This window comes from Magallana gigas, chromosome 3 (assembly GCF_963853765.1).
Source record: "Magallana gigas chromosome 3, xbMagGiga1.1, whole genome shotgun sequence".
Lineage (NCBI taxonomy): Eukaryota > Metazoa > Mollusca > Bivalvia > Ostreida > Ostreidae > Magallana > Magallana gigas.
In genome coordinates, this window is record NC_088855.1 from 37436359 (window position 1) to 37455827 (window position 19469).

The following is a 19469-nucleotide window of genomic DNA, read 5'->3' on the forward strand; positions in this document are numbered from 1 at the left end:
TTTTCAAGAAATAATTGCATAAATAATTGTTGAAACGATCGTGTATATCTGTTACGAGGATAGTATACAACTATGATAATAAACTTGCGATATGCGGAACTATGGACGTATACAATTCAAAATTATATAATTTGGGGAGGGGGGGGGGCTTCGCGTGGCCTAAAACACCTGTTACATCAAACTGATCTATTTTTAACTATTTCGAAACGAATGAAGATTTCCTCAATATTACAGATATCAATTTCCCGTGTATAAAAATTTAAATTGCAACAGTAATACCATATTTCGATTAAATCTTTATTTAGGAAAATGTTGCACCTGTGTAGTGATGTTGATGTTGGGATGTACAGAGAGGAACTAACTGAATTACTCAAATTGGCATGGCCAATGGTAAGCATTCAATAAGATATAAACTATTTCTTTAAATGGATATAAAGTACAACACAAAACCATTTATTGCATTGTTCCTTGTAATCTACTTGCATATTAAATATTAATGAGTTTGCATTCATTTTTTCTAGAGTTTGCAATATTTAATGAACATACTTCCAAGACTTGTCAGTCAGGGTTTCTGTGGGCACATGGGAAAAGAAGAAGGAGATGGCGTTGCACTATCCATTAATGTACGTTTTTTAAGAAATGCATTAAATAGTATCTATAGTCTGTCGTAGGTTACCGTTTCCGTCATTTTGTTGTATGAATTTTAACAAAAATATACACACCTTATAAAGAAGAACAATTAAAATCGATGCAAGTCAAAAACTTCAAGGTTTCTTTGATTCATTGATTTTTCATCTATTCACATGCAGATGATTAACATGAATACAAACAAATTCCTTACGGAGATGTTTACATTAGATCTCAATTCGGAAGAAACTCGAGACAACTTGCACAGTTTTTCAATGTTATCATCTGGGTACTTTCATATCTGCCGCACTGCAAAATCTCTTTAGGTCACCAAAGTGACCTATTGCAATTGGTATTCGTCTGTTCAATAAGAGGGATGTGAATTCTGAAATTTATAACTATAACACCCCTGGTATTAAATTGGGGGGGGGGGGGCAAATAAGCAAAATTGCATTACTATTTTAAAAAGCATCTTATTTACTTCCACGTATGTTGGAGAAAAAATAAATATATGATTACAATTTTTGGCATTTTAAGCTAGGGTGCATGATGTATATATAATCTGAGATTCTTTTAACTCTCTTCTCCCCCTTTTCATGAATAATTGTTTTCAAACATCAAATTCGAATAAGGGTTTAGACTCTAAAATGAAGTTAAAATTATTAAATTAAAACCCTTTGATAGGTCATCTAATGACTGGAACTCAGGTTACCGTCAGGCCTATAGGACTCTTGTAATTTTAAGCTCTGTATTAAAACCTGACTAGCTAGATAAAGCGTTTGTAATAGAAATTCATAGAACTATTGAATAAACATCGTGTAAACGCTGAGGTATTTATAGAAATCAGATAATTAAGCAAAACATAAATTAAGGGTATCTTGGGACAGAATATGATCAAATGATGATAAATAAGTATTATTATTGCTTTTGATTAACGTACATCAAAATAATTCTGTTGCCATTGGAATTAATAGGTAAATCGGAAACAGTCACCACCACATTATCATTTGATTCAAAAGTTCCTATTACTGGGCGCAATACAATCTATCTTGGAAAACTATTGAGACACTTTTCATTTTATATTTTCTTGCACGAAGTTTGTTTGACGTATATATTCAATAATAGAATCACACGTATATCATTTTTATCACCAGGTAAACGTCTCAAATAAGAAGATAACAACTAAACAATTGATTTGGTTGCAAGTGTACACAACAATATTTGAACATTACATTTATTGCTCTTTTATCTATTTACAACAGGTTTGGTTATTTATTGGCAGAAACAAGTCAGATTAAGAAATGTTCACATTTTTATCCTCAATTGTAAAAGATGACAGTACCTCTCCCTGAAGTGGCATATATTTCGTTGATGTGATCTTTTTCTTGAAAATATTTTTTTGGAAAGCATTTCAGAATGTCCTATAGCTTCAGGAATGGATCTAGTCGTTTCGAAATCGAAGGAAAGACCAAATCATTGTGTTTAAAACATTCTTCAAGTTTTGAGATTATTCTTTAAATATTTCTCTTTCTTTTGAAAATTGTTTCAATAGCTGGGTAAGAGTAATAAGAGTAATAAGAATGAAATGATCCAAGAAATATATATATGATGAACGGAATGTAAAAGTAAAAAAGAAATTCTAAACAGAATAAGAGGGAATGAAAAAGTATTGGTGACTTTTTTAATTAGATTGATCTTTAAAATAGATAACGATTTTCCGTCATGTTAGGTTACATTATTTTGAAGTAAAATTAAACGAGAGGTCACCACAGCTCCATCCTTACAGATAATTTATCTCTCTTTGCTGACAGATCGTGTCTGCTCTTGGCTATGCTGTGCTTTTAGGACTGTCTTCGGGGGCTGATACTTTATTCTCACAGGTTAATTAGTATTTTTTATAAACAAGTAAAGATCAAACGATAGGAAGACTAGTGGATGAATTTAAGTTATGTGAGTATTCAATTTGCAAGATGACAATTAAAAATTTTCTGTTTTAAAGTCAATATTGCTTTTGGCAACATTTGCTGTAAATTTCAGATTCAAGGGAGTGGAAACAAGGAGGAATTGGGTGTTGTCCTACAAAAAGGTACAGCTTAACAATAGCCTTTTAAATAAGAACTTCTAATAAATGTTTATTCCAAAAAAGACAGTACAGCTGAAAAAACGTATGTGTTTAACTTCAGATTTACTCATTGTATCGTAAGGAAATAAGAAATAACGTTGATTGTGACTGTGGATAAAATGTACATAAAAATCCCTTTCAAATGCCTAATTAATTTTATTATAAGCTTTATAAACTAAAGGGTCGTACAAATCAAATTAATCTTATTTATACATATGTACCATGTGGATTTTGATTGACAGTACTAGTATTTGACACGTGCTGAAATTTTCGCACGACTACGGTCATTATAGAATATGAGGTAAAAGGGATTTCCTATGCTGAACACAAGAATTAACTTCGTTAAGATTTCTATTTATGTATAAATACCATAATTTCAAAATTTGAAAAAGACCCAAACAATACAATATTTTGAAACATATATACCATAGACTTTTTCTAACTGTTTTTAAAAAATTAGGGAAGGTTACCGTCTATTTCGGATATCTACGCAATGCCTTTTGTCCCTAGACCAAGGAATAAAAAGACTGGACTTGCGAATAGTGATACGAGGAATTTTTTGCTTCGATTGATAGAAATCACTAGAAGATGTACTGGAATTAATATATCGAACTAAAATTGAGAACGAGTGAACAGGGTATCCTTAACGTGGTTCCAATATCTGATAAAAACATATGTCATGTTAATAAATAAAAAATTAAATAGACAGAGGATATACGCTCACAATGAAACTTAAAACTAGGTTATTATGTCATAAGCTATATCATAAAGCTACGTATACGTTCACGACTTTTTAAGAGGCCTTTACAAACTGATCGCTCATTAAATAATATCCTCTATACTACCCCATCGATTACAAAAAGAGTAATTATTTACTTTATAAAAAATAAAATTTATAAAAATGTAAAATAGAGCATTGTGTCCAAATTTTATAGAGAATTATTTTACAAAATTCTACCAGAGCGCCAAAGACATAGAATTGACGTCACTAGGTACGGCGAATATCCTTGCTTTATGCTTTACAAAATATATTATCTTCAGAAATATTTATCACAATGCATTAACATTTTCAGATCTTAACTGAAATGAATAAATATCTCAAAGCACAAGCTGTTGTCTATTTACGCGGATTTTACACAATTTAATCGCATCTGTGACATTACTTTTGGATCAACCCTCGTATTTATATTATACTAGATTTTGACCCGTGCGTGCACGGGTTGACATTGCATATGATATCGGACATTTATGAAATAGATACATCGACACACCGTATATTGTTGACATTTGCATAACCAAGCTTTAATAAGCTTACAATAATGCTATTGATTTCACTACACTCTTCTGAGTTGAAATAATGTAACTGTGTCTGGGGAAAGGCCTTCACCACAGTTAAAATGCATCCCATATACCCGTAATGTAGCAGAAAATTGCAGAATTGCTCCAAAACGATTTTGGAGAAAATTAATAAAGTTGCATTGAAAATAACAGTCAAATTATTCATAACAAACCATTTTGAAGCTGTAAACACCTTTTTTCGAAAAGTTTAATTTTATAATTATTGCAGAATTCCACATTTCTTCAACAACGTTTTTTACACAATATGTTGCCATTCGAAACTCTCGGGATTTTTTTTTTATAGTAAATGCACTGTGTTAGAGTTATCTCCCGTATTTTCTTTGATGAACAGAAAAATATATTTCCAATGAAAATTTACAGCATTTGTTTTTTCTTCCACAAATATCGTCTCTGTTTATCCATCCAAAAGTGATATTGTGGAAACATAAAGAGCCTCACGTGATTTAGCATGAATGTAATGCGCATGCTTCAGATTGTAAAATACAAAAAATTCAGATGATTCCCGGATTTTTTTGAGAAATTTTCGTTGATTATTAATTAGCGAAGCTTGATTGAGAAAAAATGATAAGAAATTGGTAATCTTCAAGTACCAATGATGTTTAGAATTTATAAAACAACAGACAGTACTCTTCCGATTTATCGGTATTAAAGCCGAAAAATTCGAGTCTATCATTTTTATATAGTAGTATAGATTTGATACTTGAGGATGCCTCCTTGAGTTTTTATGAAGTTATACTATATGATAAAGTAAAGTGTAAAGTGTTTGTCCTTTTCTGAGTATTTCAATTGGTTGATTAAACTTGGTATGTTTTTTGTTAATCTGTATTGAAGGTATGAACAATTTAATATTGCAATTAATCCAGCTCAAAATCAGACTTGTATACGAAATTGATGAACACCTGTCTATTTCATTATAAAAGGTGAAACATTCATACAGCAGATCCAATAGGCCCCAAAAATTTATGATTTGTTTCTCAGGCAGTGCTGCATCAGTAAAACTATTTCCTTATCAAATTTGAATATCGTTATTTTTGGGATTTTTTTTATATCTTTTCATTTTTTATTTTTTCTAGTGTGAAATCTATGTAAATTACACCAGAATTTCTTCAGAAGTCAGCCTGTGTTCTGAGTTAACGATCGTGCTAAATAACCCAAAAGGCAATTTTATGATATTTATTTAATTCATAAGACATTTTCATAACCTCAATTAATCCTTGTTTTGTTTTTTAACTAGCGACTGTCTTATCTTTAGAAGTTATAAATACGGATGGTGCATCAACATTCTGTGCATTGAAAATAACAACCGATGTTAATAACTTTGGTGCTGATAATACAATTTGTTGGTACATTGTAATTTGTTTGACTCTGTCAATTCAATGCTTAAACAATCATTAAACTAATTGTCAACATATGGTTTCAAAATTATACAGATCCACATGACGGTTGTCAATAGGTCTAAGGGTTGGACAAATGCCTCCCAAATAGCTGTATACAGACGAACATAGACTGATTTTAGTTCTCATTAACCGGATACAATTACAAATCATTTCGTCTATTAAATGTATGAATACATATAAATTAAATTTAACGAATTGGAAAATATTTACAAATTTTTAAGGGTTATTTTATTGTTTATTGACTTAAAATAATATTTAAACCTTGCCAATGTATAAGCTTGATGAATATCTGCTGATTAGTACACAAATAAAAAGATGGGATGATTGTAAAGTTGTGTCTTTAAAAAAAGAAAGGAAAAACTGCCAATCTCATCAACATTTAAACCTTTAAGTCTGAGAATATAATGATTAATATTTTTGCCTAACATAATTATACCTGTAATTAAAAATTGAAAATAATTTGTTAATTTTTGCGTTTGTACAGAGTAGTTTTCGCAAATTACAGTACGTACATTTCAATATATGTCATACAAGTAATATATGATTATATATCCACTCAAATTCAGATTTGGTATATAAAAAAAACTCGTATTCTGTATTGCTTGAAAAAAAATTTCAGAGTAAAATGTTTGATTTAACATTTTCGACAACTAAACCCTGTCCGTTTTGCATTCTATAAAATAACATTAAAAGGGTACCCTGCAGCCCAGCTGGTGTGAAAGTCATGTCATAAATTTTATTTACAATGCAAAATTTAATGCAGAAAACCGCATCGAAATCGGTGCAAAAATAACGAAGTTACGCCGCTTCAAAGTGGACATTTTTATCTGTTTTAAGAAATCCAATCAAGAGAAAACAGAATCAGGCGATAACGAGGCTTAAGCAAAAGTGATGTCACGAGGTTAACAGGGGGAGATACCCTTACAAAGCTATGCAAAATAAATTAGATTTTACAGCCAAAATAATTGATATAGGTTAATTTTTGGACTTATTTAGTTATTTTAAGTACTGTAGATTTAGAAATATGTTATCCGTATTTATTTTGTCACAGTAACATTTTTTTAACGGATTTTAAATTTTGCTATTCTCGTCGCCTTTTTACCGATGATTACGATATCTTAAAATACTTGCATGGGCTGATTATGTTCACTTTTCATTTTTTGATTACATAATATCATTTCACACGCGAATGATCCGAGACAATGGCACAGGTAAATAGGTAAACTAACGAAGCTACTACTCCAGACACGTGTATATCTGGGGCATGAATACACATGGTACACGGGTCTGGTGAAAAATTAACGGGGGGAGGGGTCCCACCTTTAGACTGATAAAAAGATTTGTGTATAATGTGCTACTAAATTATCATATCAGATAAAACAGAAAAATATATCAGACTGTGCAAAATCAGGTGTTCATATGCTAATACATGTCTTATAAAGTATGACATTCAGTGGTTAAAGAATCATGCATGAGATATCCCTATCAAAACGTAATCAGTAATGTTAAAAATAAATGCCTTTATTGTTACTTATTTACTCACTTTTAAAGCAACTCAAATCCTTTTTTTAATGTAATTTTGTAATTATTTTGGAAGTAATTACGTTGATCTTTTATTTAGTCTCAATTTCTTATCTTATAAAGGGCAACTTTCTTTCAAGCGTTTTGGTCAGCAGGTATACTCCACATAACTTAACATGTTTTACTGACGTCGACTCATTATGAAATCTAAATATATTAATATGAATAATAAATTTTAACAAAGGATGCAAATAAGTGTAAAATGAAATTCTATTATCCTATTTTTTAAGAATACAAGGTAGACTCCATCATGCAACCATATTGGAATTTCGCCCTGATTTGTTATAGCTCACCTGAGCTGAAAGCTCAAGTGAGCTTTTCTGATTACCCGTTGTCTGTCGTCTCCGTCTGTAAACTTTTAACATTTTTAACTACTTCTCTAAAACCACTTGGCCAAATTCACCGAAATTTGGCTCAAAGCATCCTTATATTGTATTCAAAGCGGAGAAAACCTTAATACTTTAAAAAAAAGTGGTGCACTTATATAAAAAAAAATCTTCTTTTCAAGAACTACGGAGTTAATCTTAACAGAATTTAGCATAAAAAATCCTTATGGGAAGGAAAATATAAATTGCAAGAATAAAGGGCAAATATGTTTCAAATTTGAGCTTATTTAAAAAAATACTAACAAGGGGGTCAATCAGTTTAAATGTTATTCCATATCTCGTGCAAAAGAGACAGAGGACTAGTCTACCATATCTCAAAAACGAGGTTCTTTGTTTGAAGCAGCCATTTTGGATGCATTTTGTCAATCGTAAAAAGCTCAATATGTTTGTGCAACAGTTCACGTGCGAATATAATCTATGAAACATTGAAGATATATTGGTGCCGATATTGTGAAGTAAATTGAGATAAAACATTTCAACGCGTTGTCAGTTTTACTTGTGACGGTGGTATTAGCTTGTTTTGGTTTTCGTTTCATTTTGCTTTTTAAACATAACCTCTAAAGAGGTTATAAATACGGGTAGTTGTATTGGGTCATAGAGTAGGACTAATGCTTCCAAAATACACAGAAGTGCATAAACTGATTTTTGTGACTTACAAAACGATTTATCTATTTTATGTATAAAAACAATTTTAAAAAAATAAAACAATTTGGATAAGTTTTTTTTAAGTTGCTTATAATTCTACGAATGGCGCTGAAATGTTTTTTGATCATTAGAATAATCTTGCTAAACAATGAAGTACTTGTGTACAGAAAATTATGAATTATTGTATATAAAAACAACGTTTTTCAAACAGTTCTGACACATTATAATTTTAAGGATATCTGCATTTAATATCATTATTTAAAAAAAATCATCTTGGTTTGTAAGCAATTGTTGTTTTTGAGGAAAGTTGAAAATAATTTATTGGTCTGAGTACAAAAGAGTGATACATGTATGCCTGACAATACATTGAATAGTTTTTTAACATATCACGCGACAAAATTTCCAGGCAAATTTTTTCATCATTCAAGTCAGGAAGGTTATAAAACTTCACACGAACTTACACCAGGTAAACAATTATTAAAGGGGAGACCAATTAAGTTTTTGACTATGGCCTTGGTGACTTTGGTCACCAAAGAGTTCATCACATCGTCGGAAGCCAACGGTTAATTACGCGTCGTTCCCCTCTACATTAACTGGTAATTTAGAGAGGAACAACGCGTAATTAACCGTAGGTTTCCAATGATGGTTCAAACACTGTGTACTGGCTTCCAGACAATCGACATGGTGTATTCATAGAGCTTGGCATCTTAAATAAACACAAAAAATATATTAACTTAGATGTCATTTTTTTCTAAATCTTATAAATGCTCAGAAAATGGAAATTAAGTTTGATTCTTTTTTTCATAAATACCAACTCACCGAACAAAATATATTGCAGGTTAATGGTAACTACCTTTCCAGTATTTTCATCATATAAACTAGATATGTATTGCATGACCTCTGAGACAAAAGATTAATGACTAAAATATTGGCATCCTTTAATTGTGTATATTCAACATGTTCAATTTATGATCACACGCGATAAGGTAGGCCCACAATGGGTTCTCATTTTTAAACTTATATACTTGTGAGAAAATGTATGAATTCTTTTATCTTTAAAAAGCTAACACTGTTCACGTATGTGCAAAAATTGCAGGAAATATTGTACCGCTGTTATATATAATTTATATATCGCAATACATTTTCACCTCCACCCCTTTATAAAGTATACTCAGTCTAACATCAGAAAAATTATGGTACTTAACTTTGCTAAATATAAAATTTTACTGTTCTTAACTATTTAGAGAATTTTAAGTCAAAGTAGTTCGCCATTGTTGTTCAGGTGAGCAATGTGGCCCATGAGCCTCTTGTTGATCCTGTGTTTAAAACATGTTATTATTTTTTTATTTCATGTGTTTGTTTTAATTTGCATGTTACTTTGATTGTTATTGGTTTGAAATTATTATTAATGAATTATCGGGTGATAAAGTGGTAATTTTATGTCTCATGCGAGGAATAGACGTACGTTACCTTGTACAAATTATATATTATCGATAATACTAGCATTAATAATGTCATGTAAAAAATCCTCCGAAAGAATGGCAATATTAGCAAAAATTTCTTATAACAATCGTGCTTTGATTGATTGTCAATTTTTTTACATAGACTGTGAAGTGTATTACATATGTGACTAAATTCATGAAGTATTTATATTTCGATAAAACAATGCATGAAAACAAACAGTTTTCATGTTTCTAATATAGCAGCGTTGATCCCGTTACGTCACATTTCATCTCGCGCCAAATCGGCTTGATTCAAATACTGTTCAGGTGTGAAATTAGGGGTCTCCACAAATATCTCAATAAGTACCTATACGATCGCAGTAAAATTTTCAGGATGATGTTTTTCAACTTAGATCTCCACAATATCAAAACTTGACCGACACTGCAGGTACCTTTTAAACCTATTTTAAAAACAGCACGCACCAAGCGCGAGTTAGCGCTTACCATAGTAAACAAACCACTATTGCATATGTACGAGGAATAAAGTAGATTATAACAACGTTATGTTTGCGTTTTAAAATAGGAAAGAACATGTCCTTCATAGTTGAAACTTTAAGGGAACATGTTGAAGGTGGGGGGGGGGGGTGTACACATATAGAGGCTAAAAAGTAAAGTTTTGTGACGACAAGCTTTCCGTAATTACTGGCCTTGAGTCTCATTCTATAGTAGATTATACATTGTATGTATACAAATTAAACTTAGATTTTTTCTTTGTTGCCAGTAAATAAACTTGCACAATAAATTGTATCAATAAAACTATTATTTAAAACGTCAACTCAAAAATCAAATCATCCACATTCTTTTATACAAATACCGTGCAATGAATCAAACATCACATAATAGGAGCAAGCTGATTAGACATAGTGCTTGTTAAAACACCCGCACCTGACCACAGCACAGAATCCATAAAACCCACTTTTATTTTTGTAAAACAGGCCATTCATGCTGATTGGTACATATACCTAGACATTTAAGAATCATTTAATATATCAAAAGAATCTACCTTTAGGGGAAATTGATTTTCCGAAAAAAAAAAGGCACTTTTAAAAATCAAAGTTCATTTCCTACTGTACATATTTCTAAATTTTTCGAATTTTTATTCAAAACCTAGCATATTGTGCTTATAATTCTTTAAGTTGGCTAAACATTTATTTTGCAGTAAAACGATCTATTTTTGCATGGATTTTGGCTTAGAAATCCATCTATACAAGTCCGTCCCCCCCCCCCCTAAAAAAGATATTTTGCTATGTTTTTTGATAGAAAAAAAAAATAAAGATATGATCTTCAAGAGGCACCCCTGTCATGTTTTAGGAACATTGATCATGCTTCTATGCTGTTTTCCATGTTGTGCAATACTTTTGAATACTGATTCAATTTGTCGATTAGTTGGACAAGATGAAGAAGTTTCAAGGTAAGACAATTCCTTAAGAAAAATTATTTTTTTTTCAATATTATTTTTCTGATTTTTTATGTATGATATCAATTTAATTTTTCCTTCAGGGTTGCAGGAGAATATGTGACTATAATGATGTCAGGTTTACCAGTAAGACACTCTTTTATACCAATAATTAATATATTCAGTTACATGTAGCTAACCTTAATTCCATTGATAAGAATTTTCACTTAACGACACTTAGGAGTGAAACGTTTTTTATTGTTTGAATATATGTATATCGAACTATACTTTTTAAAGAAACTTTCTGATAGGAGGATAATGTGGCGAGCTTACATTGTACTCAGACACCAAAACATAGAAAACCGATAACCTACAATCAACCGCTCTTCTGGCAAACTAAAATCCACCCACCTACCCCTCTATCTACTTCCCAACTTAAGCTAAATTCTTTATTTACTTAACTGTCTAATGTCGATCTCTACTGCCCCTTGAAACTCTTGCTTCTTCTGCTTTCAAACTTTTGCTTTAGAACCCGTCTTTTGCTAAACTCTACTACCCCTTAAAACCCTTGCTTCTTCTTCTCTCAAACTTCTGCTCTCAAAATCTGTATTTGCTATGCTTAGTTCAACTAGTTATATACTGAACAAAAGTAAACGCTCGGATAAAAAACGAAAAATGGATTAAACATGAGCAAAATACCTTGATCTGACAAAAATGGACATAAATTAACATTACATGATATCAATCAAACTTAAAAAACATAAAAGTAATCATTAGATATAATTCTACTACAGTTATTGCCAAGATCAAAGAGATGCCACGGACATTATACTCCAATATACCACGAACGTCATCAGTAAATCAGATCAGAAAAACCTATTTGTCTCGCACTGATCATGAAAGTACAACTTCAAACCGTAAAAAGTTTTAAAACCATGTCAATTTCACGTGTTAGTTCCAGTCAAAACGATTTGTATTGCCTCAAATGTTTATTTTTAAGAGATCAATGCGGCTGTTCCTAGGACCTCCCCAGCACATTTTCACTGCGTGTTTTTACAGAAAAAAAATACAGTGTAGGAGTAATAATCGTATTAAATTGTTTAAAGCAATTATTTAAAGCACGTTATCTTTTCATTGTGAAGAAAACAAAATTGTTTCTTATACATGTATATAATAATGTGAGAATAAAAAAAAATTAAATCCCGAAGATATGTACATGTTACAGTATAGAAAATATTTGAAAATAAGAATATGATAAAATATAATTAAACAAATTTTTCAATAGAATCTTGGATATCTGCATCTTACATCTATCACTGTTATAAGAAATATTCAATATTGTTTAAATCATATAATTTGATAAAACCAATGACAAATTACTTCCTATAAATAACGGGTGATGCATAACATTACGAGTATCACATATATCTTATACAAATAATTTAATGAAAACAATATTTTTTACGGGTACACACTGTGTGCGATTTTTTTTTCAGGGACATGGACTGACACTACTCCTATCCAAATTTATCCAAGTACAGGTCGATATTAAAATATTCATGACAAATTCTATTACACAATAATCTAATCGATTTAGTGTTATGACAAAATATTGCCGTTTTACCAGTGATACAGATTTACTTTGCGTCCTCTCCAAAAATATTTGAAGGGATGCAGAAATACTGAATGTATATGTATTCGGGTCTTCTCTGTGTTGGGAATAATTATTGGGTTTAATGTGTTTGTGTATGAAAATACTGTATGAAATGAATATTATTGAAATACAGTTCACATTTTATTTTTTTTTATTTTCAAAGTAATTAAAATTAGTTTCGAATATAAAAATGAGTTTGACCTTCAGCTTGAAGCTTATTCATTAGATGCACAGAAAAAATGTTATCATTCAAGGTATTGGATATTTTTTTTCTATTTTTAATATATTTCAGTCAGTGTTCCTTCCAAGTCTTATTATAGGAATAATTATAAATGTAGAAAACGTAGCTCTGCATGCACTATTTATCTACGCTTTGGAGCTCGGAATCAGGTAAGCATTTTTTCCTGTTACACCTGTAATTAGATATGTCGGATTTCCTGTCCAATTACGTTCACAAACTTACTCATGTTTTATACATAGATTAAAGATTTAACTAGTTTCAAAATTTATATGTCCATTAAAAATAACAAATATGATGCAATTTATGGTCACTGCTAATCTTTTATTGACAGTGTGGTTCTAAAACATTGACTTTAAGTACAATTTATTTTGATCACCAAAAACCTAATCTGTGTTTTAAATAAATCATAATATTTAAGATATCAGGTCATACACATCAGACGTTTATGGGCTTTTGAAAAACCCATATTATTCAACATAGAGAAAAAAGGTAGCTTTCAAACTTTTATCGGTCCAAGCTTAATAAAACTTAGGTGTTGTGATAGTGGCAAAACTTCTATTCTTTAAAACGACGTTATTTACATTCATTCAAATTACATATTTTTCAGTTCGTATGATAACAACATATGGTTTGTTGGACCTTAAGACACAAATGTTCCCTTAAGGCCAAAGGCCAAGAGCAACATGTGTCTGAAATTAAAGTTAATAATTCATGAGTTGCCCAAATTCCAGTCAGCAACTTTTTAAGTATACCCTTTATTTGAGATGCAGTTAAAATTTCAAGTAGCAACCACCCATTCAACTCACACAATACTTCTTCTATTAGCGTTCCGCAGAATACTAAAGAACATTGCCTAGCTGTGACATACTCAATGATCTAAAAATTTATAGGTTGAGTTAACAGACCAGTCAACTTCGGATATTGTTAAATCGGTTGACTTGAGTTTGTTTTGCTTGACTTTTGTTTGGAAAAACAAAATAAAAAAGTATTTCTAAGAGTAAAACAAACTCAAATCTTGCATTTATTAGTCATAAACAATCACAAACAGATGATATTTTCTTCTCGAAAATATAAAAGTATGTATTATTCATTGCTTTAATACCAGTATCCAGTCACCGTAATTCTTAACTGAAAAGAAATTTTTCAAAGGACAATCAATCTTACGTTGTACCAGTAGCAAAATTCTCTATAATAATAAATACATGGGAGTTATAGTAAGATATCAGTTATATACATGAAGTTTATTTCTTCATATATTCAAACGCAAAGGCCCTTGTCGTTCGTGAAAACAACGCTTTGTTGTATGAATATTTCTATGGCGCTTTTTGCTGGATGAATTGATTATAATATATTGGCGAAAAATTAAAAACAGATTTTGTTTCAATCTTGTTCCGATTTTTATTGCTAGAAGACATTGGTTTGCATAACCTGAAAAAGAACATTAGATTATTACTTCCGTGAAAATGTTATTAACATTAATTTGATAAATGTATAGCAAAAACTATTATTATCGATGATCTTCAAAAATTATTTCAAAATCCGTATTAATGAAACGAAAACATTGAAAACAGGATGAACGGCAAAATTTTTTAGCATATAATTCAATTAAAATTTGTTTTGAATAATCGGTTGACCATGTCTTGTCTATTCTCTTTTGATGACATGTATAAGTCTGTTCTTCTAGAGGAGCCGCTATTGCTGTTGTCTTAAGCCAGTGGACTTCGGCCATTCTACATGTTTTGTTTATTGCTTGCACGGACTACAAGAAAGACACTTGGAAAGGTCAGGTATAAAATATTAAAGTTATGTGTCGGAAGCGGACAAAACAAGAATAGTTAATCCAGGATATCAAAAATATTATATAGCTACTCAGTATTTACATTCAAAACTGCCAAAATGTTTACTTTAAATTTTGGGCAGTGAATGAGAGAGGGTATAGAATTCTGAGCCTTGTTCACAATCATTATATTCAACCACCTCCTTCTACTGTTGGATTCAGTATTTTTGTAATCATCTATTTCAACCAAATACCAGATTACACACTTTAATGCCTTAAAACGACCCATTGACACTCTGTCTTGTTTATGTAACACCCATTGTACACTCAGTGGCTCGGTGTTAGTCCTTTTGTGAAATCGAAACTAATTACTCAACTCGTTGGATTACGCGTGTCGTTGCTGAAACGCAATAAAATTGTAACATGGTGTTTATCTTCACCATGGTGCAACTCGTTAACTATGGTGCACAGAAATATAATTCTTGCTTTAAACCCCTCTTGGAGAATTTTGTTATTGAGACCTAAGTGTATTAATAATTTTTCGTTTTGATTTGTTTTCTTAAGGCTGGAACAAATTGTGTTTAAACGGATGGAGTACTTTTCTAAACCTAGCTGTTCCAGGAATATTCATGATGTGTCTGGAATTTTGGACCGGCGAAGTGACCACTTTCTTCACTGGTAAGTTTGTGGTTCCCATAATAATTTTAGATATGCTTTTTATATTCTTTTCGGTTTCAAATCAATTTAAAAACAAAAAATATAATACCTTCCAAAGATTTGGAAGAACAAATGTGATTTTAAGTCGTTTTAGACTATTAATGGAATTAAAATTTGTAATATTTAAAACCTTTTTTGATAAGTTAATATTTTCCAAAACTTATGTTCAATATATTTGTATATTCATCAAATGTACCTTACTCACTTTAATTAGTGTTTAATGTATTTTTTCTTTGTAGGACTAACAAGTAAAACGGAATTGGCTGCATTTGTTAGCTTGTTAAATGTTGGATTGATAATTACAGGTGTATGTACACTAAAACATGCCCAAATAATCCTTGGATTTATATCCATTCTTAATTTTGATTAGTTTTACGTATTCAAATTGACGATCGGCTGATTCTTAATACAATTATTTTTATCATTCTTTTGTAATTTTTAAATACAGGTCGTCTTTGGCATATCTGTAGCAGTGAGCATGCGCGTGGGTATTCATTTGGGAGCTGGAAATGCAGATCGAGCTAATTTATCCACTAGGGTTGCATTCTGTTTTGGATGTAAGTATTAAAACTACGAAAGAAACACATGTGAAAGATATCGCCTTTGTATGTCGAATACATTATTGGCATTTGGTAAAATAACAAGTTTCTTATTTTGCAAATATATTTTTTCAAATCGGAGAACGAGGTAAACCGCAAACTGAAAGTAAGCGAACACTTCGGCCTGTACGACAAATAAAATCATTAATGATTTAAGTTATATTTCATAAACTGTATTAATCAAATACTATTGAATTTGTTTTGTTTATTTTGTTATATTTATTTATTCATTTCAACCTTAAGCCATTAGGCTCATTAGCATTGCACACATATCAGCATATAAACAATATTGGAGGCACGCAGAATGCAGAGCCATTAGGCACTATGGAGAGCAACATGCATCTGTTACAATTTTAAAGAATCGTTATATACCATATGAAATATTAATTTTCATTTATAATGAAAATATGGTTTTAAAATGTAAATCAAAAATCTGTCTAATTTCAGCTAATGCAATGAATTTCTCAATATAGTTGCATAATAAAGGTTACCCAACTCTTCTGTGCCGTTTGTACTAAATAACTGAACAAGTTTGAACATTTTTGTTGACATTAATAATTCTTAATATTTTTTTTTATTAATATGAATTCTAAACTGGAAATATTTAACACAAAGTATAAAAAAGACTTCAATGTCATTATGATTAGAAAAAGTACAACTTCTTTCTCTCTTGCAATGTTTTTATATATTCAAACACAACTGTCAAGGAATTTTCTGAGGTAAAGGTTTGAGTAAAAAAAATTGCATACTTAATTACATTTCAAATGTAAAAAAAGTAGAATTTTTTTTTTAGATTAATTTTTTACTTATAAAAGATATTGTTTTTCAGCTTGTCTTGGTGCCGTTATTGCTGTTCTTATAATTTCTCTTAAAGATGTCATACCTCATTTTTTCTCAAATAATGAGTGAGTATTTCAATATTTCAATGCACACATAGACTAATTTCTGTGATGTTCATTGTAATTATTCTATCAATTTGTCTGACAAACCTGCTTCAAAATGTAAATTAGGGCCATTACAATTGATATTAGTTTGTCAATTACTCACTGTTGATTTTACCGCAGAGTGCTATTGCTGGACCAGTTATCTCTTTTATCTCTTTGTGCTGTTAACTGTGCCGTTAACAATTCAAACTTCTGTAAAATTCATTAGAGTTACCAGAATTACTTGTCTAGATTTTATCATGAAGGGTAGAATGAGTCACGTATTTTTTAATATCGAACCATATTAACTGCCACGAACCAAGCATAATAAAATAGTTGTATAATCATCGTTTAATATAGATTTTCTTTTTTAATCATGTTTCATACATTATAGGACGGTTGTATTCATGGCGACCTCCTTCACACCTCTGTTGGCAATATTCAAATTTTTCGAAATTTATCAGGTAAATTGATCAGACTTTCATCCAAATAGTAGCATAAAATGTTTTATAATTGTCTTCCCTGGTTTAAAATACAACGTCTTTATACAGTATGATGCAATATATATTCGTACAAAATAGCTGCCTGTTTACATTCGCTCTTCACCTCACAAATTTAACGTCGAATAAAAGGGTTTATGAATAGCATCGGAATTTCGTTAGTTATTTATAACAATTTTTGGTCCTGTGACATTTCATATGCCACATGATTTTACTGTCGACTGCTTCTTACAAATCTGAATCGACGTAAACAAGATGGGGCGCAAACCAAAGGAATTAAGTAATGAGGTAAAATAAATGGTATCGAAAAATGTTACAAGATGGTAAAACTATTACTTACGTGTCAGAAACCTTCGCAAAAAGCCAGATCTACAATTTCAAGATTAAAGAAACGTGTAGAAAGACGGGGTTCCATAGAAAACATCCCCAGACGAGACAGGAAATCCACTGTGACATCCCGAGATTATCGGAATTTTGAAAGGCTTGTGAAAACCCACAGAAGAGAGAGTTTGAAGAATATTACGGACCAATTTAATGAAAACATGGGACGGGCCTGTATCTAAACGAACTGTGCAATTGCATCTGCACAAAAAAGAATTTGTGGGACGATAGGCAAAGAAGAAGTTAGTGATCAGAGAAGTGAATAAAACAAGAGGCCCAATGGGCCACATCGCTCACCTGAGCAACACTGGCTTTATATGGTCGTTCAAGGGATATTGTGCTATGTGGCCCCTCGGTAGATTAACCAAAAATGAATATCCGAATTTTACACTTATCTTAGCATATACTTAATCTTTCACATATTTTCCTTTATGGAATACCATTTTTACCGAAATTAAGATTATATGCAATATAAATAACTAAATTTTCAATTGGTGTTTACGGTTAACTTCCAGTTCCCTTTATTTTAGCCCCCCCCCCCCCCATCACTTTATGAAAAGATTTAAGATTTAAGAGCATAAAGGTACATTTTCTCCCTCCACTACTTACTAGTTATTGTATTTTATTTTTAAAAATCCTATATGTGAAAGAAGAAAACTGAACCTCAATGCACCAGAATGAATGCGCTCAATTCCTCAAATTAAAAACATTGAAAAATTTAATTGGCCTTCTCCATTATAAACGATTGTCTTTTACCAGGCATGAATTCATTTCGTATGACGTTTCATATCCTGACTCACTTGATTGAAGAATAAACTTCACTGAAAAATGTTGTCACATATGTTAAAGAGCTATAATTCAAATCAATGTTTTGGCAGGCATGTCGCTCTATTGTAACAAGGCCCACCCATTATTTTCATCTTTATTAAAAAACAACAAATGTCTACAAACAAAGATGATTTTCCGTTGCAATAATTTTTTATGAACAGTGATAATGCTTTTATTCTCATAATAATAATGTATCAGGACTATGGAAACTGTTTAAAAGGCGTCGTTTTCATATACTTGTGTTCGAAAGACTATCAAAAAGAAGATGAGGGAATAAGATGGTACAACTGCCCATTTGGTTTAGTCGTAAAATACAACTTCAAATATAACACTTTTTTCAATTAAATATATTTGATATGTTATAATACAAGTTTACAAAAGGGTAATTTCTAACTATATTCAGTTTGAAATTTTTCAAAAAATGATTAGAAAAAAATAATAAATCATTAAGTTTTGGTGGTATCGAACCTACAACCTAAAGACCTATGTTCTATACAGTTACCTAATGTCTGGTGCTCTAACCACTGAGCCATTTTATTCACAACAAAGTTTGTAGTTTAAAGTAGATCGAGTGTTCTGTGATGTCATGCTTTTTTGTAAAACTTTAAGTTCTTTAAATTTTGTGCAAGATAGTTTTATCTATTATACGTGAATATAATCACATGGATGTAATTAGAAATACTGTTAAGTTCAAGATATTTTTGCAGGTCAATTTTATCCTAAATTTCCTGTTTTTTATACATTTTATCGATGCTTCCAACGGAAGACCTTATAGTGATTGCAGTGTTTTTTGTTTCTTTTTTTCTTATTATTTTTTTTCTCCTTTTTTGTCGG

At 30.9% G+C, this 19469-nt stretch overlaps 1 protein-coding gene across 2 annotated transcripts in view; it reads left to right on the plus strand.

Annotated features, from left to right (window-relative positions):
- The first annotated feature begins 301 nt into the window (after positions 1–301).
- The window catches only part of LOC105330752 (multidrug and toxin extrusion protein 2), a 29116-nt gene continuing 9948 nt past the window's right edge, over positions 302–19469 (plus strand). The window contains exons 1-14 of one of the 2 annotated variants that reach the window (XM_020068313.3): positions 302–390; positions 522–623; positions 2439–2507; positions 2665–2713; positions 10931–11030; positions 11120–11162; positions 12512–12556; positions 12962–13059; positions 14595–14692; positions 15252–15365; positions 15644–15711; positions 15853–15961; positions 16833–16908; positions 17321–17390. In XM_020068313.3, the coding sequence (XP_019923872.3) occupies positions 310–390; positions 522–623; positions 2439–2507; positions 2665–2713; positions 10931–11030; positions 11120–11162; positions 12512–12556; positions 12962–13059; positions 14595–14692; positions 15252–15365; positions 15644–15711; positions 15853–15961; positions 16833–16908; positions 17321–17390 (1122 nt within the window). In that variant the 5' untranslated portion in view covers positions 302–309. Of the gene's footprint in view, positions 391–521; positions 624–2438; positions 2578–2664; positions 2714–10930; positions 11031–11119; positions 11163–12511; positions 12557–12961; positions 13060–14594; positions 14693–15251; positions 15366–15643; positions 15712–15852; positions 15962–16832; positions 16909–17320; positions 17391–19469 lie in introns of those variants that run through there. The other variant, XM_066079572.1, reaches the window with a different exon arrangement.